Source organism: Phanerochaete carnosa (assembly GCF_000300595.1).
Source record: "Phanerochaete carnosa HHB-10118-sp unplaced genomic scaffold PHACAscaffold_2, whole genome shotgun sequence".
NCBI classification, from domain to species: Eukaryota; Fungi; Basidiomycota; class Agaricomycetes; order Polyporales; family Phanerochaetaceae; genus Phanerochaete; species Phanerochaete carnosa.
In genome coordinates this window covers 3,970,287-3,995,769 of record NW_006767629.1, presented here as the reverse complement: position 1 = coordinate 3,995,769, position 25,483 = coordinate 3,970,287, and the positions used below count along the sequence as shown (strand labels likewise).

General features: G+C 54.3%; 9 protein-coding genes across 9 annotated transcripts; 7 read left to right on the top strand and 2 right to left on the bottom strand.

Moving 5' to 3' along the window:
* The first annotated feature begins 555 nt into the window (after positions 1-555).
* On the top strand, positions 556-2,334 carry PHACADRAFT_206224 (uncharacterized protein). Its single transcript, XM_007392496.1, has 11 exons — positions 556-699; positions 757-763; positions 815-874; positions 925-1,105; positions 1,159-1,182; positions 1,240-1,293; positions 1,347-1,371; positions 1,423-1,721; positions 1,776-1,904; positions 1,957-2,001; positions 2,060-2,334. The coding sequence occupies exons 1-11, from the start codon at positions 615-617 to the stop codon at positions 2,117-2,119; spliced, it is 969 nt and encodes a 322-aa protein (XP_007392558.1). The 5' UTR covers positions 556-614; the 3' UTR covers positions 2,120-2,334.
* A 3,434-nt stretch (positions 2,335-5,768) lies between these two features.
* Positions 5,769-7,462, top strand: PHACADRAFT_115422 (uncharacterized protein). Its single transcript, XM_007392495.1, has 3 exons — positions 5,769-6,568; positions 6,622-6,784; positions 6,833-7,462. Exons 1-3 carry the CDS (start codon positions 5,774-5,776, stop codon positions 7,312-7,314), a joined length of 1,440 nt encoding a protein of 479 aa, XP_007392557.1. The 5' UTR covers positions 5,769-5,773; the 3' UTR covers positions 7,315-7,462.
* A 492-nt stretch (positions 7,463-7,954) lies between these two features.
* PHACADRAFT_250856 (uncharacterized protein) lies at positions 7,955-8,760 on the top strand. Its single transcript, XM_007392494.1, has 4 exons — positions 7,955-8,069; positions 8,128-8,208; positions 8,266-8,318; positions 8,378-8,760. The coding sequence occupies exons 1-4, from the start codon at positions 8,043-8,045 to the stop codon at positions 8,466-8,468; spliced, it is 252 nt and encodes an 83-aa protein (XP_007392556.1). The 5' UTR covers positions 7,955-8,042; the 3' UTR covers positions 8,469-8,760.
* Positions 8,761-8,900: 140 nt separating this feature from the next.
* PHACADRAFT_250853 (uncharacterized protein) lies at positions 8,901-11,114 on the top strand. The gene is made up of 7 exons (XM_007392493.1): positions 8,901-9,069; positions 9,126-9,233; positions 9,284-9,562; positions 9,615-10,380; positions 10,434-10,534; positions 10,584-10,666; positions 10,727-11,114. The coding sequence occupies exons 1-7, from the start codon at positions 9,013-9,015 to the stop codon at positions 10,974-10,976; spliced, it is 1,644 nt and encodes a 547-aa protein (XP_007392555.1). The 5' UTR covers positions 8,901-9,012; the 3' UTR covers positions 10,977-11,114.
* A 1,881-nt stretch (positions 11,115-12,995) lies between these two features.
* On the top strand, positions 12,996-15,474 carry PHACADRAFT_250851 (uncharacterized protein). Its single transcript, XM_007392492.1, has 12 exons — positions 12,996-13,210; positions 13,285-13,363; positions 13,424-13,682; positions 13,742-13,816; positions 13,871-13,925; positions 13,978-14,101; positions 14,155-14,208; positions 14,263-14,489; positions 14,541-14,689; positions 14,738-14,792; positions 14,843-15,126; positions 15,180-15,474. Exons 2-12 carry the CDS (start codon positions 13,353-13,355, stop codon positions 15,315-15,317), a joined length of 1,431 nt encoding a protein of 476 aa, XP_007392554.1. The 5' UTR covers positions 12,996-13,210; positions 13,285-13,352; the 3' UTR covers positions 15,318-15,474.
* Positions 15,475-16,418: 944 nt separating this feature from the next.
* On the bottom strand, positions 16,419-18,010 carry PHACADRAFT_138409 (uncharacterized protein). The gene is made up of 4 exons (XM_007392491.1): positions 17,852-18,010; positions 17,413-17,796; positions 16,916-17,360; positions 16,419-16,849 (listed from the first exon to the last, which is right to left on the bottom strand). The coding sequence occupies exons 1-4, from the start codon at positions 17,982-17,984 to the stop codon at positions 16,489-16,491; spliced, it is 1,323 nt and encodes a 440-aa protein (XP_007392553.1). The 5' UTR covers positions 17,985-18,010; the 3' UTR covers positions 16,419-16,488.
* Positions 18,011-18,353: 343 nt separating this feature from the next.
* Positions 18,354-19,746, bottom strand: PHACADRAFT_85695 (uncharacterized protein; the record flags this gene model as incomplete). Its single annotated transcript, XM_007392490.1, has 2 exons — positions 18,354-19,121; positions 19,180-19,746. 2 exons carry the CDS (start codon positions 19,744-19,746, stop codon positions 18,354-18,356), a joined length of 1,335 nt encoding a protein of 444 aa, XP_007392552.1.
* A 660-nt stretch (positions 19,747-20,406) lies between these two features.
* Positions 20,407-22,891, top strand: PHACADRAFT_206218 (uncharacterized protein). The gene is made up of 4 exons (XM_007392489.1): positions 20,407-20,828; positions 20,885-20,993; positions 21,052-21,392; positions 21,444-22,891. Exons 1-4 carry the CDS (start codon positions 20,470-20,472, stop codon positions 22,750-22,752), a joined length of 2,118 nt encoding a protein of 705 aa, XP_007392551.1. The 5' UTR covers positions 20,407-20,469; the 3' UTR covers positions 22,753-22,891.
* A 30-nt stretch (positions 22,892-22,921) lies between these two features.
* On the top strand, positions 22,922-25,477 carry PHACADRAFT_170589 (uncharacterized protein). The gene is made up of 6 exons (XM_007392488.1): positions 22,922-23,232; positions 23,308-23,380; positions 23,437-23,840; positions 23,897-24,220; positions 24,277-24,334; positions 24,393-25,477. Exons 1-6 carry the CDS (start codon positions 23,035-23,037, stop codon positions 24,455-24,457), a joined length of 1,122 nt encoding a protein of 373 aa, XP_007392550.1. The 5' UTR covers positions 22,922-23,034; the 3' UTR covers positions 24,458-25,477.
* Positions 25,478-25,483: the final 6 nt, after the last annotated feature.

Genomic DNA, 25,483 nt, shown 5'->3' with positions numbered 1-25,483 from the left:
CAAACGCAAGAAAAGGAAGAGACCACCGCCGCACTACTTGGCTGCTCTGGAACTGGCTTGGTCTTGACCATGATGGCTCTATCTTCAATGCTTTCTGGACACTCTTGGAGCAACGATATAACGTGCAGAGAAGGTACACGACGAACACGCGACGCGTTCAACCAAAGTGCGTCTATAACTCCGCTCTAAGGGCACTCTAACAATCATTAGCCCTAAATTGAATAATGCTACACATCACGGTACGGTCCAAGTACGGTCCAAGCTGCTCGCAAACCCAGGCCCTCGCAGCCTTCAAATTGAATTTCTCTAAAGGTCCCGGCCCGAAACTCATCTTGTTCTCGTCCTTCTGCCGTCGGTGAGACTCTGTCTTTGATCGACACCATATTTGATGTTTGTTCCTGAGGTAGGTACCACATACGGAAGAGCTAGCACAACCCTCGCTGTCCGCATCATTTCTTGAGGTATCAGCCAGAGAGAAACCGCAGCGCATCTTACACAGAGATGTCAGACGCTACGGTATGCTCAAGCCACTAGTTATATGGAGACGGGCACTGAGGAGGAGTAGACCTATCCCCCCCCTGCCCGGTACTTCGCGCGCCCTTGGAGATAGTAGGATGTCTCTTCCACCGACAGTTCCTAACGACATATCTTCCCCCAAGGCTTACCTTATAGGGGGCTGCGTTGAGGGCCCGCTGTTGGGTGAGTTAGAATTTAATGTGCAGAGGCCCGACGCTAATCTGGACAACAATGGCACAGGAATTAAGTAGGTCCTCCATGCCAATACTTGGTCAATATACCCTGAGCCGTCGTCCAGTATTGCCTTATATATCATGTACGTACGGATACTGTCCAAGAACCTGTCTTTACCCAAGAAGTGCGTATCAAGCTACTCATCTCGTGCTTGTAAGTGCTCAAAGTCTTCAGACTTCTCATCGGACTCGCTACCGTCCAGCTCGTGTCGGCATTCGCTCATTATATCACAATCATGATGGATTTGATCTCTGGATTCATAACTTATGTCGATGGTCCCGGTGGGGCGGACGCATACTTTGGAAATACGACTCGAGCGCGGTACGTTATTGCCATCTTCTTTTTCTCCACAAATGTAAGTTTCCTATCGAATTCCCGCCATAGTCCTGATGTGTGACTCTTGCACAGTATAGCATAGGAGATGCGATACTGGTAAGAAAAGCTCCGTTCTCCAGCTTGCCTGATTCTTAAACAGTGATCGTCGCTCAGGCTTGGAGATGCTACGCCGTGTGGGGTCATAATCGGCTTATCGGAGCATTCTTCGTAAGTGCGTTCACTAGAATTTCATTCTGTGATCTCAAACGTTCGTGACGCAGACCGTTCTCGTTATTGTCGCTTTTAGTATGTCATTTTGTGCGTGCCTGTGTAGTTTTTTTCTCACATTGCTGTTAGTCTGTGGGTATACAAGTGCCGCCCATATCGCCACGCTTGGCAAGAATCGAGACCTCTTTGCCGACTACCAATGGGCCGTCGCGATTTTCGCGATGTCTCTTAGCATTCAAGTACTTGCATCTTCCATGGTCGTCTACAAAATCTGGCGCACCTCCATTTCGATGTACCATCTCTCAGCCGCATGGATCATCGTCGAATCTGGTCTCATCCTCACTAGCGCGACTGTGTCTGTTCTTGTACTATTTCTGCTAAATATGCAGGCCGGGCAAATTCTCTCTTGCGTCCTCACTCAACTCAGTGTATGTTATCTCCTCTTCCCTGCAGCTCTATTTTAATCTCGGGTATGTGGGCAGCTTGCGGTTCCATTATCCATCGCCATCCGCGCTGCCAGCAAATGGGCCAATGACCACAAGCAGAGCCTTCCTTTGTCCGGGTACACCACAGTCGCCGAGGCGGGGATGAATTCTCGACGTGGTGAACGGGTGAGTCGACAAACATAGCTCTGCCTAGGAACTTTAAACTAATTGACGTCAGACTATTGGTACTGGAGCATCCATGGGCAGCACTATCGCGATGGCGGTGAGTGATTATCTGCATGCTGCTGCACTAGATGCCCTGACTATATAATTTCTCTCAGTCCGATACCGAAATCAAGGTAGATATGTCATCAATGGACCTACCATCTTTGACGGCTTGAGACGGGTTCTGCGAAAGCTGTCTGCATTCGTGCCGCAATCGTATCTCGTGCAGTATATTTGTCATGGACATTCCTCCCCCCTCCCCCTTCTCTCCTATGCTTCTCGCCGACCGTGCTTCGTATTATCTATATCCCTGCTTAGGCTCTGTATCTAGCTAGATGCTTTGCGCAATGCCTCCTTTGAGGCCTAGCCCGTGACGTAAATCAGTGCCGATATATACCTGAAGTTGACATCTTCGCGGTTCCGAGTCTGATGTCGGCTTGTGAGCTCACCGCAAGAATGCTTGGGTTCGCATGCGTCGGTTTGCGATACGACCCATACGCCAAATCCGGCGGTCCAGCCTGGAGTTCAAGACGAAATCGTGCACTAATGCTTGCTCCCTAGTAATTGGGTCGGGCGTCGAGAGCGCAGAGCACTTCTGGCCTTGGTGCTTGAACTCATCGCGCACGTTGCCATGCCCTTCACATCCTCGACACCGCTCTAATGGGGCTGACAAATTTGCCATAGCTGAAACGTTGAAGCTCACGACATGCCTGACCTTCGAGTATGCCTTCACCAACGCATCCTCGGAATCAACGGGGCCGCACCACTACACAAGGTGGTAAGTGCAGTTTTTTTCTTAAGGAAACCTGGAAAAAAGCGGTTAAATAAGGCCCAAATGTTTCTCCGTTGTACGCCGAGGCAAATCAAGAAGAGAACTGGTGCAAAACAGGCCGAAATGCAGTAAAACTGGTTGAAAGCTAAGTTTTGCCTTCGGTTTTTCTCAGGTAAAAAGCGGAAAAACTCAGGTCCTTGTTGAATCAGTTTTCAATCGATCTTGCGAGGGAAAAAATTGCGCTTGCCACCCACTGGGAGCGCTGGGTGGCACCTAGTGCTATTGGCGAAGCAAGCGCACACGGCAACAACGCGGCAAGCTGCGCTCTATTCAGAGCAACTCCCGCTGCAGCCGACGGCATAGGCAGCCTTCCGGTCGTTGCCGCTGATGGATGCCACAATGTAATAGCATCAATCAATCCTGCGGTAGGGCCTCCGAGTCGGGCAAGCGTCGGGGATACGCTTTACTCTGCGGATGTCTCGTTCTTGCTGCCTTCTTCCTTTTTCCACTCTAACTATCTTCAAGCTGTGAAGCCCGATTTTTATATCTAATCTTACTCAGTCTGGACTGTATACCTGATACTCTCACGGGCAGGATGCCAAAGCAAGTTAGCCTGCAGGATGCCATCGCCGCTCGGCCAGTCTTTCGCGAATGCTTCCCTAAAGCTACGCCGGGTGGCGAGACTGAACGATTTTTGTGTAGATAGGCACGTATGGTTTTGACATGGGTCGAGATCAAGTCGCTGAACGGTGCGCTGGCGCGGATGGCCAGAGAAGGTGAGTCGCGTCGTATTGCGTAGAGCATCTCGAAGGACTGTGCTCAGCCAGTCCTCTACGGCAGAATGCCACCCAGGAGTATGCACTGCCAACGCTGAATTGGGAGCGAATATATAACAACCAGTTGGCTTAGCTCGCGCGGTAAGCCTTCAACATGGAGTCGGGCGTTCTAGCGACGAAGAGCCTGCAGATTACAACTTAACGGTCGGCGTCAATCTTGCCATACCACTTCCTCCTTATTAGCTCATTTGGTAGTATCGGCGGTCATCATCGAAGTACGCCAGAACACACTGCGTGATTTAATACGCTTGTATATCTAACGCGTCACACCCACAGGAAATACACTATGAGGTAGGGGATCTTCTCGAATAAGCAAACGAAACGCAGGAATCATTAGGACTATCCTATGCTACACATAACGAATTGTAGAAGCGGATCGTGAAACAGGCGAGCATAGCTCCAAAGTTCTCGTGTGCGAGCGGTTACCAGTTTCTGGTCGAAGTTGGACGCTTTACAGCCAGAGGAGGAGGAAGAAAGGCCATCGCACTTGGTAGATCTTGATACGATGTAAAATTATCATTCTCGTCCCGCACAGATAGCCATCCATCTACGTTTCACGGCGGTGGAAAGAATAGATCACTTAGGAAGTGAAGAATAATTGGCGCGATGGCCACTTGTTAGGGTCTTATAACCAAAGAAAGGCAGCTCCTGGAATTTCTCTGTTAGCCGAGCGGTGTCGAATATGTTCGTGTCCAGGGCCGCTTTCTTTTCGCCGACCAAGGCCCTGTGCAGATGATTGACTCACGTTTCGATGTAATAACTTTGTGTCTCGTACCTTCACCGGCCGGCTCCATCGATGAAGCTGTCAATTCCGTTGCTTCTGAGTCTTTGCATTGCGCAGAGGTGCAACCGCCGAAAAGTGACTCAGCAGGTCCTTCGCTCCAGTCTCTGCTGTTATCCAGAATGGCGGATGCGGTTCGGCGTGGATACTCACCATGTCCAACAGAACCAGACCAAGCAGCTTGGGTCTTGGAAGTCATCCCTCACGTCGGCGAGGTTCGCGGAAAGTGCGTCAAAGATAACAAGGTCAGTCCGCTTGCCGATCTCAACCATGTCGACGAGGTGCCCGAGGTTGAGGGTCTCCCAGATGCGAGCTTGCTCTATCGTCACTGCGGACTGGACAGTCCTACGTCATGCGGCTAGTCAACAGCGGCGCGAGTACTCTGGAGTGAAAAAGAACATACCATGAATTCTTAATGATATTAGCAGAGAAACCAGCTTAGCTAAGTTAGATACATTCGCGGGAACGGTCAGGACAAGTAGTACTACGACCCGGCAGGCCAACCCCGATAAGCACCCTGATTCGATAACGAAGTATTGCGGCATACCCTACACAGCACATATCACTTATGAGCTTATATGACATGGATCCTTTGGAAAGTTTATATGGGACGGCTTACATTTTGATGGCATAGGACCAAGTCCTTGTCGTCTATCAGCGGACCACGGCTCGACAGCTCAGATGAAAGCAGAGCCGTGGGTCGCCTGGGCCGTACTGTCGAGGGCTCATAAAAGCCCGCTTGGCATGGCTCGTGGCGGCCAGCTCGATAGCCTGGATTCATGCTTGCACAACACTGGTGTGAGTCATCAGTGCTCGAAAGCATGATAAGATGATGTACTGCTTACCTATTCTAAATCCACCTGCTTCCGCCAATTGAAGCTGTGAATGCAGATGGTGTGCGTTCAGTGTGCGCTTGAAAGCACTTCATATCTTAGGCAACAAAGTCTTGGCGTGTCCGCAGAGGGAAGCGTGATAACCCTTGAGATCTTTTAACTCTGGAGGCAGACTCAATATTACCTAGTGCAGGACAAAAGTTCTGAACGAAAGTCACCGATGAGGTTGGAAAAAGCTGAAGTAGCTAATAGCGTGCTCTTCCCGCATGTCTTTAATTTCCGGCGTTTCGTCAAAGTCGAGGACGAAATGCATAAAAATTATATCGGTGCCAGCGGAGTTTCAAGTGCGTGGCAGGGAATATTAGCAATCAGGAAAACAGCACACCAGGCTACAACAAATGCTTAGCTTTTCAGAAATACGCTCCACTCTGGACGCTCCTGGCGAGATCCTGACTACGTCTGAAGCACCCGCTCAAGCTGGACAAGTGAGAAAGAGCATGGCAGTACTCACGCGCACACCCGAAGCGCCAGCCGGTGCAACCAATGTTCGGCATCCAAAATGGTTGCCCGCAGGCACCGCTGAGCGCCTACATCCTTGTCCCTCATTCATGCGCGCTATCCAAGCCTCGGTCCTCCCTAACTCTCGCAGAACCCTCTACAACCCGCTCAAGAGCACATACAGGACATACGCCAATGGTGCTCCTGCCCAGCGCGGTTATCGTGCTAGCGCAAAGCTCTTCGCCGACGCCGCAAACGAGGAGACCGAGCTTGCGGAACAGGCAGCGAGAGCGAACAAGCTAGAGGCGTTGCGGAGCAAGCACGAGAATTGGACGGGTGATGAGTCAATGCAAGATGCAGTGCTTCGTATGCTCGTCGACAAGTACAAGCCTATGCGCGGTGGGCCCATCCGCACCGCCGACGAGAAGCTGAAGAAGGCGCCGCCCCGGGTTGAGCCTGTAGATCCTGCAGTATTGCATAGTTATGGCTCTCCTGAAGCATCAGAGCAGGCTGTTGTGCAGACGTCGTGGGGCGCAAGCAGCAATCGGTCGTTGGCGGACGTTCCATTACTCCCTGCGGTAGAAGGACACCAGCCATGGCACACGACATTCACAATCCCTTCGCATGCTCGATCATCTGTCAAGTACGGCAATATCCCATCCTCCTCGGCAACCAGTAGGCTACCGCCGAATCCGGAACTGCTCGACGAGAAAGCCCGCCGTAAGCTGCGGGAGAACAAGAAGCGCACGGAGCAGGCTGGAAGGCTTCAGAGTGCCAGAGAGTCGACTCTAGACTATCGGCTCGGCATCAAAGCTGGTGCGAAGGTTGCACATGATTCTGTGCGTCCGAGGGCGAACCCGACGGGGATGAAGGGTTGGGCAAGCCTGGTAGAGGATCGGATAGAGGTGCGTATATGTCTGATGCACATATATGCGGGTGATAATCCGCCGTCTCCCAGAGGGCTCGCCAGGAAGGGCGTTTTGACAAGATCGAGGGCCGCGGGCAGCCTCTTAAGCAGTTTGTTGAAGAGCGGAATCCGTTCATTGGTCGAGAGGAGTTTTTGCTGAATCGTCTTGTCCAAAGACAAGGTGCTGCACCACCATGGGTAGATATCCAGCAAGGTGCACCCTGTTCCCGATCATCACAACTTACAGCTGACTTCGATTCAGAGCTAGAGTCCGCGTTAAAGAGCTTCCGCGACGTTCTCCGCCAATCCTGGACGCGAAGAGCTATCCGAATGCTCACCCTTGAGCAACCCGCGTCCCTTCTCTCAAATATAACCGTTGAGAAGATCCTTACTTTCCGCGACACCGAGTGGGAAGCTCGCGAACGTGCATACCACAGCGCCGCGCTCGAGGAGGTCAATTCGCTCGTTCGCAAATTCAATGGCATGGCACCCTACGCTGTGCGTCGAGGACACTACGCGCTCGAAGTCGAGTTGGAGCGAATTTACAAGGATAGTGCGGAGGACATCCTATCTGGCATTGCTGAACGGGTAAGGGCTGGTACGGCTGGACGACGGAGGTCCAGCAGAGCTGCGTGGGATGATGAAAATCGCGGGTCAGCTCAGTCTGCTGGCGACACAAGCTGGAGCCCGATGCGGCTGCGCGATTTTCTTCGCGACTGGCTTGCGTCGTTTATGAAGCGATAACATCACTTTGCTAACACACTATGCACAGCTTATACAATTTTACGTTTGGGTGCGATATGTAGTGTAGACCTCAGCTTAGATGCGGTGTATCGATGTCCAGCCGTATAGTATCTGTGATCGGTTAGTTTGAAGCGTGCCCACAAAGCTTCGTGGCACGGCCACAGCTTGCTCTTGACCATCAGCTTCGACCTCATGCCTACTTTTACGTCCGTTCTCCCTAGCAATGCGTCGGCGCAGGCTTCGAGGACCCGTTGTCACCGTTTTGATGCCTCGCGGTTTCCTTGTGTCGTGCTTGCCGTGCTCTTCGTAGCCGCGGGTCCGGGGTCTACGAGCAGCGCCGCAGACACCTAGCATGCGGCTCGCCTTCGAAACAGCACAAGCCATACCATCCAAGCACAAAGCGTATACACAAACACTCCGCAACATGGCACGCAAGGGAGATGCGCGAGAAGAATGGTCACCGAGAAGGGAAACAATAGTTTCTCACTCGGAGCGCCGCGCTGTTCTCGAAATCGCCCGGTCCTGATGCATGATGGTTCACTTGCCTCATGGCTGCCGCGAGGACTTTCCCGCCTATTGACGTCCGAGTCTATAAAGTCCGCGTCGCTTTTTCTCCCCACTTTTCACTCCTCTTTCTCCACCATCTCACTCGACTCTGACCAGGCGTCCGTGCCCGCGCCGCAAGCTCGCCCACAAGATCCCCAAGACCTCCAAGACCACCCCTTGCCATGTCTTCCTCAGACGATTCCATTCTGGTGCGTGACTGTCTATATGCGACACCGGAGTACGGTTCCTCAATAGATCTCACTGCAGCCCGGTGACATCGTCGCCGTGAACCACGGCCAGTACGGAAGGAAGGAGGGTCTGGTCGTCGGCTCCCACGTCGACTACGCCGTGAGTGTCGCTTTTGAGCGGGGAATGGAAACAGGTCTAACATGCTTTGGGGTGCAGGGTCGTCAAGTCGTCGAAGTACAGCTGGAGCCCGGCGAGATTTACCATGCCTGGTGCGTCGTAGTAGTATTGTCCTAAAGTAAAGCATCCTCTGAAGTGCGTCGGCTGTTAGGTACCCCACTGTAACGCGCGTCCGCCGGACCACGTACTACAACCCTGCACCCCACAAGGTCCGCACTGTTGAGCGGCGGATCTACTGGTAGTCGTTGAGGCCAACTGCTTCTCGAGACTTACGTCTTACATCCTGCGATGACCCTGAGTATTTATTCTCTCTCTTTCGTTTTGGCCCATGGTCGTATGGAGTCAGACATCCGCTTCACAACAGCCGACTATGACCGCTGCATTTCGGACTGAATGGCGGGGACTGTACGATGTTTATGTCGGGGATTGTGTGCTTCTAGAACGGGACTGTGCTGGATGATAGGACCATGGACTGTACCATATAATTGTACCTTGCATACACAGTTTCGTTATCCAGTCATTCTTAGCTTCGGATGATCCACTGAAAGTAAGAGCTGGTGGGACGTATTGGGCAACAGGCGTTGCCTAGCCGGTCTCGAGCGACAACGGCAGCTTGGCGCACAACGACCGTGCCAGATTCGCTATGGTGTCTTGGAGTCACGACGATTATCTGCGCTAGATCCGGCTTGGGCCCATATGCTCACGACCTCCTTACGCCGTATATAACGGTGTGCACGTTCTCAGGCGTCTCTGTTCCGTCCACATTGCTCCTCAACGCAGATAAAGATGACAACACCACAGCTCGCGACGTTCAAGGTCCCAGATATTGCCAATGAGCCCATGGTGCGCCTCTCCATGCCTCTATTTGTCGTGAATGCTTACAAGAACGTGCCCTGCAGAGGGCGTATGGCCCTGGGTCACCCGAGCGCAAGGGTCTCCAGGAGGCGATTGCACAGATGGAAAAGGAGCTGCCTTTCGAGGTGCCTTGTATTGTGAATGGCAAACCCGTATGTCCCCCGCCCTACCGCATACACCCGCACTCTGACCCCATACGCAGGTCAAGACAGGCAAGCTCGCAAAGCAGCCCATCCCCTCTGACCACGCCAAGCACCTCTGCACGTACCATGAAGCCGATCAAGCTACCGTCGCTGCCGCGATCGATGGTGCGCTTGCTGCCAAGGCCGAGTGGGAGGCCATGCCCTGGAGCGACAGGGCCGCCATCTTCCTAAAGGCTGCCGATCTCGTTAGTGGCAAGTATCGCTACAAGCTCATGGCGGCGACCATCTTCGGCCAGGGCAAGAACGCGTGGCAGGCGGAGATCGACGCTGCTGCTGAGGTATGTCTGGCTCTATATATGCGCTTAGATCTCCGCTGATATATGTCCGCAGCTCACCGACTTCCTGCGCTTCGGCGTGAGGTACGTCGAGGAGCTGTATTCGATCCAGCCACCCAAGAATACAGCTGGCAGCTGGAACCGCCTCGAGTACCGTGCGCTCGAAGGCTTCGTTTTCGCCGTCTCGCCATTCAATTTCACCGCCATCGGCGGTAACCTTGTCGCGACGCCAGCTCTCGTTGGCAACACAGTCGTCTGGAAACCGTCACCCGCCGCGACATACTCGAACTACATCGTCTACAAGATTTTCGAAGAGGCGGGCGTACCCCCAGGCGTGATCCAGTTCGTGCCGGGCTCACCAGTCGAGGTGTGCGCCCAAGTGCTCGCGCACCCAAACTTTGCGGCTCTGCACTTCACGGGGAGCACGTTTGTGTTCAAAAAGCTCTGGAAGGACGTCGCGGCGAACATCGACACGTACCGGAGCTACCCACGACTCGTTGGTGAGACGGGTGGAAAGAACTTCCACCTCGTCCACAGGAGTGCAGAGGTCAAGAATGCGGTCATGCAGAGCGTGCGAGGCGCATTTGAGTACCAGGGCCAGAAGTGTTCTGCGCTCTCACGGCTGTACATCTCCGAATCGCTGTGGAACAATGGTTTCAAGGAGCAACTCCTGAACGAGGTCGCGAAGCTCAAGGTTGGGCCTACTCAGGAATGGACGAGCTTCATTGGCCCTGTCATCGGTCGACCTGCCTATGACAAGATTACCAGCTACATTCAGAAGGCGAAGGAGGCCGGCGGCGAGGTTCTCATCGGCGGCAGTGGTACGTTTGCCTCTTCGGTCTCCAGTTGGCCTGGTACACTGACAGCCTGACAGGCGACGACTCGAAGGGCTACTTCGTCCAGCCAACCGTTATCTTGACCAAGGATCCGAAGTCTGTCACCATAGTAGAGGAGATCTTCGGGCCCGTCCTGACCGTGCGTGCCTGTTCTGTGGGGTTCCAGCTACCGTTAACGCGATCTTCAGGTTTTTGTTTACGACGATGACGACTGGGAGAAGACTCTCGAGCTTATCGATACCACATCGCCGTACAGCCTTACCGGCTCCATGTACGTGTGCTCCTCTCAACTGGCAAATCTCGATCGCTAACACTACTTCCCTAATTCTAGCTTCGCGACTGAGCGCAAGGCACTGCTGCAGGCAACCAACAAGCTGCGAAACGCTGCAGGCAACGTCTACTACAACGAAAAGTGCACGGGCGCGGTCGTTGGCCAGCAGCCGTTCGGCGGTGCACGGGCGAGCGGCACAAACGACAAGGCAGGCAGCATGGCCATCTTCTACCGCTTTGTGTCTGCACGGAGTATCAAAGAGAACTTCATCGGGCTCGAAGACTACCTCTACCCGTCGAATCTCCAGTGAGCATGTGTGGGGGAAAGGAAAGGAAAAGCGGACAGTGTAGGATAGTGTTGCAAAAGAAGGAATGTATCACGTATCATGTGTCGATATCCCTGTGCTAGCCTGTGCTCCGCTTGCATGAACAATGCACTGCCGTTCTTGCAAATGTACTCGGCCTCACAGGTTCAGTTATCGGGGTGGCGTCACGCTCTCGTCATCTGCGCTGCTCGAGGAACGTATAGCAGGTTGTCGGTCATCCATGTCGGATGTTTATGGTCTCATGGTGTACAGTATACTCCAACGCCGGTTTATGTAGACCATGGGCCGATTGCATATGCTCGTGAACATACGATGCAGTTTAGCTATCGTATAGATTATCTGTCGGACTGTCTCAGTTCCACTGTCATCCCGGCACCGTAGAATTGCTCCGGTCTGGACTCTCGAGCGATTGCAAAACGCTGCTCGCTTGCATGATCTCAGACAGCTACATTCCATTATTATTCTCGCGCCCTACCATGCTCGACTTCAACTGTGTGCCTCAGGCGAAGCAAGGGCGATTCTTCGAGACCGCCTCGAGCCTCAAGCCATCTCTCAAAGAGGCTCAAGAGAAATCATGATGGCGTGCTGACTATGCCAAGTATCCGAGGGCACCAAGCAGCACTCAGAAACGAGCACGACCTTTTTTTATATTATTAATTTTAGTAGTAAGGCGTTGACCTCTACGTGACGTGTTGGAGGGTGATGCGCCTCACCATCGAGCACGATGGAACGCCGGAGCCCGGTTAGTACCCCCTGATCACCTGATCCCTCAACTCAGTGATATGCGAACGTCCATCCAAATATTCAGACGAGACGACGAGGACTTAACATTGATTAGACAACAATTAAACATTGATTAAACGGTGGTCAATCAAAGTGGTCCGCCACTCTCACGGCTCGACGTCCACATAGTAGCCAATTAGCAGCTGTTTAGAGATCGCCGCCGCCCCCTGGGAACGCCAGGCTTGTCATCGAGGCAAACGAAAGAGTTCTGCAATGGTAGTGAGATCGGCACGGAGAATGACAACAAAATATAGGAAAGTGCAGCATATAAAGTGCTGATGTCACACCATATGGGCAGACCGTACAGTAGAGTGCTTGCGCAGCGACCAAGGAGGCCTCCAAGACCAGACAGCAGAGCTCTCAGGTACGGTAGCAGGGATATGCGACGGACCTGCCCAAGAATTCCCACTTCCAAATGCCTCAGGTATGGTCCTGCACTCATTGTTGCCTGCACTGTTGACATATTCGCGCACAGCTCGTACACATCCGCGCGCCGCGCGGCGCAATTATTAAGGACGTTGACGCACTTCAACAACCGACGTTTGGACGAGAAAGCGTCCAAACGTCGTCCAGAGCATTCAATCACCGTCTTGCACACCACTGGCCTGCTGGGCCTGGCAGCCAAAAAGGGTAAGCTGGACGTTGATGCATCAATTCAGCCACCGACGTTTGCAGAAGATACAGGGGTTAGGACCGACGTTTGGACGCTTTCTCGTCCAAACGTCGTCCAGATTGTTTACAGCCGTTTGCAAAGAGCTTGTCACTTTCGGCGAGAAGAGAAGAGACTAGCGCTTATCTTTAGGCGCCTGCATTATCGTCACCTTTAGTGATATATGATTGAATGTTTATAGTACGCTATAATATTGTTTTTGTATATTTAAGAATACTAGCTATTATGCCAGACAGCGACGACCGTCCTGCATGCTGTCAGAGCGCTTTTGCCAATGGGCAAAGGGCGCCCGACTGCTTGCCTTTCTTTCTTTCTCTTACGTCGAAGTGACAAGCTTTTTGCAAGGTGCTGTAATCATGATCACTGTCTTGCATACCACTGGGGTGTTGGGCCTGGGAGCTGCTCCCGCCAAAAAAGGTCTCTTTGTCCAAACATTGTCCAGATCGCTTAATCACCATCTTGCATACCATTGGGGTGCTGGGCCTGGGAGCTGCTGCCGCCAAAAAGAGTCTTTCTCGTCCAAACGTCGTCCAGATCGTTTAATCACCGTCTTGCATACCATTGGGCTGCTGGGCCTGGCGGCCGAAAGGGTAAGGACGCTGATGCATCATTTCAACCACCAGCGTTTGCAGAAGATACAGGGGTTGGGACCGACGGTTGGACGACGTTTGGACGAGAAAGCGTCCAAACGTCGTACAGAACGTTTAGCCACCGTCTTGCACATTGCTGGTTGGCTGGGCGTGCAGTGCCCCATGAGGGGCGCCTCGTGAGTGGGTATTTTAGATGAGGACACCAGTCCCTAAGTTCCCTTGCCTCTTCGACTCTCGCTCACCAACATAGGCTCCAAACCTTCCTTACTCTCATCTCATTCCAAGGTCCGCTCCAAGTTCAGTAAGACGTCGAGAACAATGAGCACTAGGTATGAGGGGGATATTCTGAACTCGTCTGTAGTTTCCAGCTTAACATTCGCTTTAACCAGTGTCAGTACTCCTAACGCTCTGTCGGAGCTGAAGGCTCTCTCCAAGATTATCCAGGGCTCCATTGATTCCATTGAAGCATCCCTGATGTCAAAGAGCATGGAGTTCCCTTCGCCTTACACCCCGATGTCTCTAGAGTCTGAGGCGCCGCGGATGCAGCCCGAGGTCGACAGAGCATGCGCAGTCATCGTTTCCGCCGCATACCAGCTTATCAATTCTGTCCGTTCGCCGAGGCAAACTATCGTAGCCGTGGGGACACAGGTATGTCCAAGGCATTCTGAAAATATACTATCGGCCCATCTTGATGTACCCGCTCGTAGTATTTTCTGGCCACATCGTTGGGCATAGCGACAGAAGCCAACGTGGCCGAGGCCTTGAGGGAGGCCGGTCCCAAGGTTTGTTGCTGTTAAACAATGTGCTGAACTATCAGCTTATGTAACGCGTCGCAGGGAGCACATGTCAATGAGATCGCACGTGCAAGCAACATCGACCCGTCAAAGCTTGGTTCGTCGTCTCATATCTTTTCCATGACATACGCGTCTAACAGCCACTCTAGCCCGCGTGCTCCGCGTGCTCGCCACTAACCATATCTTCGTTGAAGTCGCACCTGACGTCTTCACGCACAATCGCATCTCGTCCTGTCTGGACACTGGAAAGTCAGTCAAGGATATCCTGGCCAAGTATGTCATTTCCACTTGCTCACAGATATGGACTAATTCAGTCACTCGTTAAGCCCTGACGACAAGCATGTCGGCACTCTCGGTATTGCTGCAGGTATAGGACATAGGTGAGTTGGTTGCTCGGGTGTCGATATCAGCTGTGGGACTGACAACGGCGGAAGCACGGACGAAGCTGCAAAAGCAGCGGCGTATCTCCAAGACGTGCTGCTGGATCCCAAGACTGCCAAGTCGCAGGAGCCAAATGAGATCGCTCTGAATCTTGCCTTCAGGATGAACCTGCCCATATGGGAATGGTTTGAGCAGAAGGGTAACGAGCATCGAAAAGTGCGTTTTTCCCTCGCAATGGAGGGTTCTAGACAAGTGTCTCCACTCAACGCAATACTGGACGGTACGTACCTTGTGTGCCTCTCCCCACTCGTGATCGTGATCTTGCAATCAGGTTTCGACTGGAAGAATCTCAAGCAAGACGCACTTGTCGTAGATGTCGGTGGTGGACTTGGAGCCCAGTCTATGACACTGGCCCAGAACTATTCACACCTGCGCTTCGTGGTCCAGGATCGTGAAAAAATCATGGAGGATGCTGTTCAAGTACGTCTTCCATGTACACACTCGCTAGCCAGCTCATCGTCTTCTCAGTTCTGGGATGACCAATTGCCCAATGCATTGAAGTCTCAGAGGGTTGTCCTCCAAGGCGAGTTTCCCGATGTATTGCAACGACACTTAGACTGATAGTCAATGCAGTACATGATTTCTTCTCCCCTCAGCCGGTCAAGAACGCTTCGGTCTTCCTATTACGCAACATCATCCATGACTGGTCCGACAAGTACTGTCTCCAAATCCTGCGCAACCTCCGCGATGCAGCTTCACAGGACACTCGCATTGTGATCGTCGGCAGTCTGCTCTCGTACGCATGTGATGATGACAGTCTGAAGGGTATCCCTGGTGCCGAATGTCCGGTTCCGCCCAGGCCTCTGCTGCCGAACATGGGGCATGTCGCGACCCCTTCGTACTACATTGACATGCTGGTACACTTCTTATCCTTCCGCCGCACACTGCAATTCGCTGATATACATAATAGATGATGGGATGTCACAATGGGAAGGAGCGCACGCCGAAGCAGATAGCAGAGCTCATGGAGCAGACTGGGTGGAAGACCGTACGGATTTACCGATCTCTCGGGGCTAGCAACGCCCAGGTCATCGGTGTTCCGGTGTAATCGATGCTGCACCCATCTTGTACTATGAATTGTTGGTGGCATTCAATTTCTGCCCTGATGCATACTTCCAGTTCTGTCTCTCTCTCTTCCGTTTGGGGTCCTGCATCCGGTACCAGACGAGGAAGGTACTCTTGTAATTGCACAATATTTCGACGCCCGAAGCCCTGTATCTGAGTCTTTAAACCCTGACCGGGGCGCTGGTCGAGAACATTCGGACGGTAGTCTACTCTTCTTTTCGAGGGGAAAGATTAAGCAAATGCATCGCTTGTACTCGTGTAAGACGACGAGAAATTCATACCTTCGTCGCGAGGGGAAAGTTTAAAGTCTCAGAACGAAAGAGGACAAACATTACTGACCAGTCCGGCGCGTCACGCGTCACATAGCTCCGGACCGCCGCTCTCGAGAGCGGCGGTCACGTCGTCACAAAGGGCCCCCTTTCCACATTTTTTTCTGCTAAAATCGATATTCGATATTTTTCGGGCCTGTGGTGCAAAAATTACAAGAAGACACCTACATGTGCTTTCCGTAGCGCTATTACTGTTTCTGTCTGTGTTGTTACTCTGTCGGGTCACGGTTGGGCTGCCGCCACCGTTTGACCGCCGCATTCTTGACCGGTGTCACAGGTCACGGTCAAACTCGCCGCCCCGCCGGACTGGTCGTACAGGTACATTATAAGGTGAGGAGGGCGCGCCCGAGGGGGAAATTAAATGAGCGTCCGACAGTTGAAATAAAATGACCGATAAAAGCCTTGGTGACGTCCGGCGGCCGAGACAAAAAGCGTTGAAGATCAGGATCAGGATGCGGTTTGTGCAACGAAATCCTGTATGACCATACGATTACAGCCTTAGATCTAACCCCGAAGGCACATGCTGACTGCTCTATCCGATATTTAGATCAAAGTGGCGATGTAATGTGCCATCACATGCGTCAAGATGATTAGGACATCCCCCATGGCCATGTGATGATTACTACAGTCGATTCGCAAGGGGATGCTGATTACCCGCGGTCTCTACGAGGCCTTCGTTCTAATCCTAACAAATGGTGACTTGGAGGGCTCATCAGGCTTGCTCGTATACAGGTAGGAAGATGCATGAATGATTCGATATATTGAGCCGGCGCGCTGGTGCAAGCTTGACCAGGAGATTGCTGAAGAACGACAAGTAACGCAAGACTACCGTCTCCGTCTATCTCTGTCATCTCGGTGACGATCTCTGCTCCTACTCCTTGGTCTGTCGCGCCCTCGGCGGCCATCGCGATCTCTGTCGTATCTTCGTTCTTCGTCCCTATCCCGCTCTCGGTCTCTGTCCCGCCCCGGGCTGCGACTCCTACTCCGCCGCCGGTGATGCCTGTCATCGGGTACGTCGAAGACCATGTCGTAACCACCATTGCGGTCGGCCGAGCCGGCGCGGTACCGACGCGTCTCTTCAAGGTCCTCGCGCCCGCCGAAATTAGAAGCACCTGGCTTCCTCCGCGGGCCGAGCTTGGCATCATTGGACCACTTGCCGTTGTTGAGGCGCGAGACGGACTGCGAGCTGTTGGGGAGGGGAGGTGCACAGACGTGAGCAGAGCGAACTAACAAGCGACGCGTATGAACTCACAAGTCGACCCATATCCGTCGGTCGTCCACGAGCACGTTTTGCATCTTGAAGTACGCCTGCTCGGCGTCCTCGCGGCGATCGAACTCGATGAATGCGTACTGGAGCGAGTCGCCCGTGCGCTTGTCGCGGATGACCTGGCAGCTCATGATCGTCCCGAAGCGGGAGAAAATCAGCTCGAGGTCTTCGTCGCGCGTGACCGGGTTCAGCTTGCACACGAAGAGGACGTTCTCGGGCGGGCGCACGTTCGCGAACGGCAGGTCACCCACCATCTCGAGCGTCAGCGCGGACGCCTCTGCTGCCTTTTTGCGCCGGAGTTCCTCAGCCTCCTCTTCAGGCAGAGTCGCGAGCGGGTCCTCATCTTCAGCAATGCGAGTCGAGTTGTCGGGAGGGCGCGTAGGGATGCTGTCTGGGACAACAAGGCCTCCTGGGTCGGGAAATGGGTCGTCTAAGAGGAGGTAAGCATGCGCTGGACAGCGGCAAGCGAGCTGTGACCGCACCGAGGACTTCGACGTGTCGTATCCGCACATCCTTGAACGGCCGCCCCTCCTGACCGACAAACACTTCGTTAAGTCTCTCTAGTGTCTCAATCCCTTCAACAACATGCCCGAACACGGCGTGCTTCCCATCGAGGTAGTCGATGTTCTCGCCGAGGGTGATGAAAAACTGGCTGCCGCAACCTCCCTTGGTACCGTCCTCGAGTGCAGGCGCAACAGCCATGGAGACTGTACCCTTATGTTTGTGCTTCAGTCGTGGCACGGACTCGGGTGTGAAATAGCGGGGTGCCTGAGTGCCCTGCTTCGAAGCGATGAGTGACCAGATAGACTCGCCACCCGTTCCAGTCGCAGTCGGGTCCCCAGCCTGCGCTAGAAAGTCTTTCGAGACTTCATGGACGAGAGTAAGCTATTTCGCTCTCCAGAACGAGATATAACGGCGCACCATTGAAGAAAGCATGCAGGTTGTAATAGTACACTTTACAGAGCTTGAGAAAGTTCTCGCACGTCTTTGGACAAGCCTCTACCTCCAAGTCAATTACGATATCACCCAAAGACGTCTCCAAGAGGACAGACATCCTCCGGTGAGCTGGATATGAGTCTAGGTTTGCGAGAGGTTATTGAACGCTGGAGCGCTCTGGCAGCATTAAAGCGCCCTCTTTCCCTTTTTGGTGTATCCCGCCCTCGAAGAGCTAACAGACAAAGCAAAGAGCACTAGTGTACTCACTTGCGAATCAGCGATAGCACAACCAACTGAATTATTCTAGTGTGATGAAAGTATGCATCAAGCAAAAGGTGCGGTCCGAACTAAAAGTACCACTAAGCCACAACAACCAAAAGCAGCCTGTGCATGAACATGTTCTATACCATACAACCTAGACACCGACCCCGACACAGCCGGAGACCGTATTACAGATAATTTATCCAATCCTGCAGCCTATGCACGCTCACGCCACGCCCAGCTTGCGCTTCTTCTTCGGCTGCTCGTCGTCCGCCTCGCCCGAGTCGCTCCGCACGCCGCACACAACCTCGGCCATCTTTGTGCGCGACCGGCTCTTGGGCTTGTGTCCCGGACGCCCCGCACCACGCGTCGCCTCTTCCTCTGCCGCCCTTGTGCGGCTGAGCGAGCGAGTGCGAGGCAGCTCGGTCTCGCGGCGCACGGGTGACGCGGTGCCGCGCCCGCGGCTCGTCTCGCGCTCGCTGTCTTCGAGCACTGCCGCCGTCTTTGGCTGACGCCCGCGCCGCTTCGGTGCGCGTGCTGACACGGATGGAGAGCCTTCTGCGTCTGCAGTGGGGATCGACTTGCGTGCACGTCCCCGCGGACGCTTCGGTGGCGCCGGCGGCGCATCCTGCTCCTTCTCCTTGCCTTTACCTGCGCCGCCCGCAACACTCACGCCTTCCTCGTGCGAGGGGTCGACGTCCATCGGGTCGTCAGCTCTCTGTTTCGACTTTGACTTCCGCTTGAGCTGCGCAGTCGTCTCATGTTTCGTGCTCCGTGCCCGACCGGCAATTTCGTCAACGCCGCTGTCAGACGCGCCTGCACTGTCGTTTTCTTCCGAGCTCGCCTCTCTGTAGGTCTTCCGCGCGCGTTTGCGCGTGTTGGCTTCGCGAGGCATGTGCGCACGGATGCCGTGGCAGTTGAGCCGCAGGCACGAGACGAGCTTGTCGTCTTGTAGTGTTGAGTCGGCGCGGAAGCGAGCACGTTTGATGTCAGTCTGCGTAGGTCATTGCGTCAGGGATTGGCTGAAGGAAGTAAGGTAATATAGGATGTACCGTATGTTTTCCCTCGTAGCACCACCCATCCGGCGGACCTTGGCTCCCGTCACCCTCGGTCGTTTTACCGCAGCAGCCCCATAGAGTCTCGTACTCGGTACCCTCGTTCGTCCTGCGCTCGTGACCGCTGCGCCCGACGCGTTCGACTTCGGCGCTCTCGTCGTCATGCGGCACAAGGCAGCTGCGATCGTCGTTCTCGACCTCGACGTAGTCCTTGTGGCACCGCACGCAGTGCAGCCGCGGCGGGGGCGTCAGAGTCGCAAAGAATGTGGCGAGCGCATCGAGCACCGGCTGAGGTGATGTGGGTATCTGTGCTAGTGTGTATGTGTGCAGTGTCTTCGTGGGTATGGACGACACGAGCGCGGTCAGCGCCTCCGGGCTCGGCTCAAGCAACGGGCGGATAGTCTCAAGTACAGGTGCCAAGGCTTCGGAGGGGTGCCGACCGCCTGGCGCGGCGGACGCAGAGTCCGCTACAGACGGAGACGGCGTACGCAATTGGAGCTGTTGTACTTGTGCCTGAATGTGCGTCGGGCCCTCTGTGGCCTCATTGGTGACGTCCTCTTGCATGTCATTATCTGGTGACGTCGGGCGCGGTATATGTGCGAGGGAACCTTTCGGCGACGAGTACGGCCCTTCGATAGTAGTCTGTGTCGACTGTCTCCTGAGCAAGAATCCAAAAACCATCTTAACGCGCTAGGCCTGCTAGCTGGAGTGCGTGCGATTATAGAGAGGGTATCGGCCGTCTAAGCGAGATATCGAAGTGATGACGGGTATGCTTGCTGTGACGGAAGGCGAGAGAGATGTGAAGGGTATTTTACGATGTCGTTCACGTTGAAAAGGTCGGGGAAGTGCGTGTCAAGCGAGAAGCAGAGGCAGGGGCATGCGAGATGGGCGTGTCCAAAGTCCCGATAATTGGGCGCTTGGATCGAGCGCTATCACGTGCGTCGCGCGCGGACAACGCGTCAAGACTCAAGATTGCTTCCGGCTGTTGAACGTTGAAATTTGAAATTTGAAACGTTGCAGGTTGGTCACGTTGGCGGACTATCCTCTCGTTCTTCAGTATTCTGTTCATAAGAACGTCACGCAAGCCAAACTACAGCGTGGGAATTGATGCGTATATTGCTCTGTATGGTATCGACGCGTGAAAGGCCAAAGAACGCGTCGGGCATCAGCGGAGAATGAATCCTGCGCAGTGTCGAGTTCCCCGCTAATTAGTCTAATTGTCCCGCCGTTACGTCTCTTGCTCGTACCAACGTCTTACACTTTTGTTGGCCTATATAAGTAGGGGAGATGCTCGTCGATGATGTCCCTGTCACCCCCGTGCACCCTCACGAGCGGCCGTTCATCGTTTTCCCACCGTTCCCTGAGCCACCGCCAGGTGCAAAGATCCCCATTTGGAGCGAGTTCAAGCCCGCAGGCATCCAGGTCGTCCTCGACCCAGATTCCGGCGAGATTGAACACGACGGCAGAGGCATCCCCGTTGTTCGACTCGCGTCGAGCCACAGCCTGACGCCTGCTGAAAGAATGAAGCACAAGAGCAACAAGAAGATGAAGAAGACGACCGTCGGCCCTGACGGCGTTTCCAAACGCATGACCTGGTATGAAGACTGGGATGAGTTTGAGACGACCAGACGTGCGAACATTGACCCGTGAGTCGCGATCACCGTAGTCCGTGCGCTATTACTTCACGCTTTCTGCTTTCCAGCGCGCTGGACCGCATCGGTAGTCTCTATTCGGCTGCACTCGAGTTCAAAACCTGCCGGCCGTGGCCCCCGCCGTTGACCGAGAGCAATCCGCTCCTGCTTTGGGACTACGTACGTGCCTCGAGTGCCTCGAGATGCTCTGTTCTCGTGTACTCATTCTGCCGCGCAGTGGCGTCACTATCTGGGATTGATCAGTCAGATCCAGTCGGAGCCCAAGAAAAGCAAGCAACAGGATCAGTTGGAGGACGAAGACGAAGACGACGGTGGGGATGCCGACGCACCTGAGGGCCAGACGACCGTCACAGTGGTCGACGATGCCGAGGGCCGGCAGCAGAACGAGGGCGAGCGCCACTCACAGCTGCAACCCAAGGAGCTCGACGAAGAAGCCCTCACACGACGCGAGCGCTGGAGCGAAGCGCAGGAGAACAAGAAGGAGGCGTTCCTCAACGATCCTGAACAGACGGTTAAGATCTTCTTCTCAAGCCACTGGCGCGACAAGGGCTATGTCCAGTGCGCATATGTGCAGTGCTTACTCATGATGAGTTCTGACGATGAGTCTAGTTCAAAGGAGAAGTGCAAAGAGGGTCCAATCCTCATCGCCTTCTTCCTCAGATACCTCATTCGCAACCGCGTCTTCCCCGAAGAGGAAGCTGCCCTCAAACGTGCAGCCGCGCTCTGCGACCGTGCCAAGGAAGAACTGCCTGCGACGTGGACAGTCGCTCAGACCCTGCCAGACCGCGTCAGCGCCGGATTCGAAGAGCTCAATGGCAATGTGACGCCCGGCATGTTTGGTGGTGGCATCCTCCACGAGGCGGCGGACGCAGAAGATGAAGACGCTGCAAACGACGAGTCCGAGTCCGACGTAGGCGCAAGCAAGGAACCTGACGCCAAGAAGCGTAAACTCGAGTCCCAGTCTGAGGCACTCGACAAGATGCGGGAGGACGACCCGACGGTAGAGGCCATCGACCCGAACGCCATCGACCATGACTCGGCTGCTGTGCGAGACGCGATCCGAGACAATGTCGATCAGAATGGTGGGGAGGCTGAATTCGAGCTCAAGCCGGATGAACAGCCCCCGAATTCCTGGCACAATTTCACCTGGGATCAGAGCCAGTCAGCCAACAACGACACTGTCATGGGCAGCTGGGGTACGGCCGCACCGCTCGACTCCGTGTGGATTATCGAGCAGAAGAACGCACTCATCGAGCTCCTGGGCCCGACCGCGCTGCCGTCCACGCATACGACGGGCGTCATCGAGCGCTCGACGCGCAAGATCGCGAAGATCATCCGCCCGGTGCCCGCACCCGCGAAGAACGCGAAGAAGCAGAAGGGCCTGACACCCGCGGAAGCGGTCGAGGCGGAGCTCGCGCAGCGGCTCGGCGTCGTCGTGTTCACGCCGTGGGTCAAGGTCGGGAACCACGTCGCGTCGGACATCACGCCGCCGCAAATTCTGCCCGACTCGCGCGGGAAGGTCGTGCTGCCGACGCTGACCAAATCAGACCTGCTGAACCATGGCCTGCGCAACCCGCCGCCCCCGCCGCCCCCGCCGAATGACGAAGGCAGCCTAAACTCGCCGTTCGACCCGCGCTCCGACGCGGTGCACGTTCTCGTGGACCCCGAGACGCTCGACAAGCTCGAGCCATTCGTTGGCATGGGTGTGCTCGCGACGTTCGTGCAGATCGCACGCAAGGTGGAACCGGGCGACGACATGAAGGAAAGGCCGCAGTCGTGGGACAGCAAGAAGAAAAGTAAGCAGCGTGGAGCTCCGGGGAAGAACGGCGAGCCGACGAGATGGTGGTATATGGAGTCGGTCATGCTTTCGCTCACCAGCTTCCACACGGATCGGTACTATGCTGATCAAGATGAGTGAGGTCTTCATCGACGACTCATAATTGCTCCAGATTTCGAATAACATTGTACTTGTATTCGCATGTGTACCATGACCTGTAAATGTTGTTTAGTCTTTTCGAAAGAAAATTTCCAAAAATTCGAGAATAAATCATATTAGACGCTCAACTGCTCCCTGCGTCAAACCTCACGGGGCTCTGTTTGTTTATTACACTCACCACCTCTGTCTCTCTCCGTCCTCCTTCTCAAGGATCAGTCTTTGTTCAACCTAAAATTACATATCTGTGCCCTCTCAGCTGACCCAATGTCAAAACGACCCGGATCGCCGCCTCCGCCCCCAGGCGGCGCAGTCATCAAGCGTGCTCGGTCTTCACCCATGCCTTCTGACCAGCAACAGCTCGTCATCTCGTCTGCGGGAGAGAAGGAACAGGGTCTTGTACGGACAGTGAAGCGCACGAGTGCGCTCGAGGCACCTATCGTCAGCCTGAGTGGGTCACATAGCGTACGTCTATTTGGCCTGTTCGTGTCGAAACATACGCCGGGTCACACAATGCTGACATGAGCGTGGTTTTCGTAGGCAGAGATCCTGAGCTGTCGCTTTGATCCCTCGGGGCAGAATATAGTCGCGTGCTCGGCGGACCGCAGTGTCTGTACGTGTCTCGCCACCCACTCACCTCCCGCTTAAAAACTCACTTGCTGCTTACAGCGCTGTGGAAGACGTACTCCCCGAATACCAACTATGGACTACTGTCCGCAATGCACAAAGCGCCAATTCTTGACGTGCACTTCAGCGCAGTGCACCCGTTGCTATATACCGCGTCTGCAGACCATACGCTCGCGGTCGTATCGCTCGCGTCGGGCGAGCGCGTGCGCAAGCTGCGCGCGCACCGCGGGATCGTGAACAGCCTCGACAGGACTGTCAGCGGCGTTGCAGGTGGTGAGCTTATCGCCTCCGGCAGCGACGACGGCACCGTGCGCGTCTGGGAGGGTGGTGACGAGGGAGACAAGGCGCCTGTCAAAGTCTGGCAGGTCGGATGCCCTGTCACGGCCGTATGTTGGAGTGCAGACGGCTCGGTGGTATATGCGGGTGCGGTGGACAACGAAATTCATGTGAGCAGGTACTTTGCCCTGTCTGGCTGGCCTGTCTTACTAACAAGCCCGTGTAGGTACTGGATATCCGCTCGCCGTCATCGGAGCTCCCCTCGCTGACGGGACATACTGACACGCCAACGTCACTCGCAATCTCGCCGAACGGTAACTTCCTGCTCTCGCCCTCGCTTTCGAGTCAGACACTCGTCCACGACATCCGGCCGTTCTCGCCCACGCCATCGCGCATACATCGTGTTCTTATGGGAGCCCCAGCTGGCTTCGAGAACACACTCCTTCGTGGGGCATGGAGCAGGGACGACGGAGGTAGGCGTGTCGGTGTCGGTGGAGCAGACCGCACGGTGTGTATCTGGGACGTTGAGAGCGGGCAGGTGCAATACAAGGTGCGGCTTGTTGCTCCTATGGAGAGCTTATATTGGATTTACGTTCACAAATATAGCTTCCTGGGCACAAAGGAACTGTCACCGCCGTCGACTTCCACCCTACGGAGCCCATCAGTAAGCCTTATATTGTCTTACAATATCCAAGGGAAGACTAAGCATGACTTTTTTGTAGTTCTCACAGGAAGCAAAGATGGCACTATGCTACTTGGAGAGATCGAGCCCAGTGTCAAAATCTAGTGTATCTGATGCTATCTGTACCGCTCACTCGCTTTCAAGGTTCTTTTCATGTGCCCAACTTGAACTTACCTGCAGGACCGCTCTCCGCTTTGTTGGTTCTTCGCTGCTACCGTTTGAAATCAGGCCTTATCTTCAGATGCATGACTCGCGAAAAGCTCCATAACGATAGAAACTTCGTTGATATTCCAGCAGACGACCATAGCAAACATCCATGTGTTTGCTCATGTTAGGATCGAAAGCTCTCGCCTTCCATAATGGGCTGATGGCGACTAGATCCAAGTCACGAAACAAGCTTTCTTGCAACGACAGAGTATGTATGCAGTTTCATCACTAGTACCGAATAGTAGAGGATTACAATTACTGATAATTCGCCGGTATAGCAATCAGCTGTGACAGTCCGGTTACGTTAGTCGAATGCATTCAGGACGGCTGCGCTAAACTTAGTCGCACGGCCGCCTCCTCCAGTAAGTGCGATATTGAGAGTAGGGAACTCCGTCGACCGAGTACCGCCGTTCATCAGGGCCGCCATATAGGACGACGAAGTCACATTCTGAGTCGCCGATTGTGACATTTTGGACATTGTTGGGGTAGGCTTGCCACGCACTGAGAAACGTTCCATCTCGACGAGAGGTTACATAGTTGAGCTCTTGCGGACTGAGGGTCTGGTTTTGGCCGTTGCCGGCCAGACGGGTCACACTAGAATACGATACGCCATGAGGTGTATAAGATAACGAAGCGGGCGTTTGAGAGCTGACGTATGGTAGCGCGAGATACGCGAGAATTAGGGAGAAGATAAGGACGAGGGCCGACGAGGTGGTCATACATGGGCGATAGTCAGGGGAAAGCGATGTGGAAAGGGATATCTCGAATGAGGTCGAGCTAGAGCTTTATCTAGGGTAAGGCTCCTCGACAAGAATTGGCTCCATCCCGAAGTATTTGAACATCACGCTTGGCGGCGGCTACGCAGTCGTCCTAGCTTCTGGTGCTTGGCACTCCGCGACTGTTGAGAGCAGGTACACTATCCAG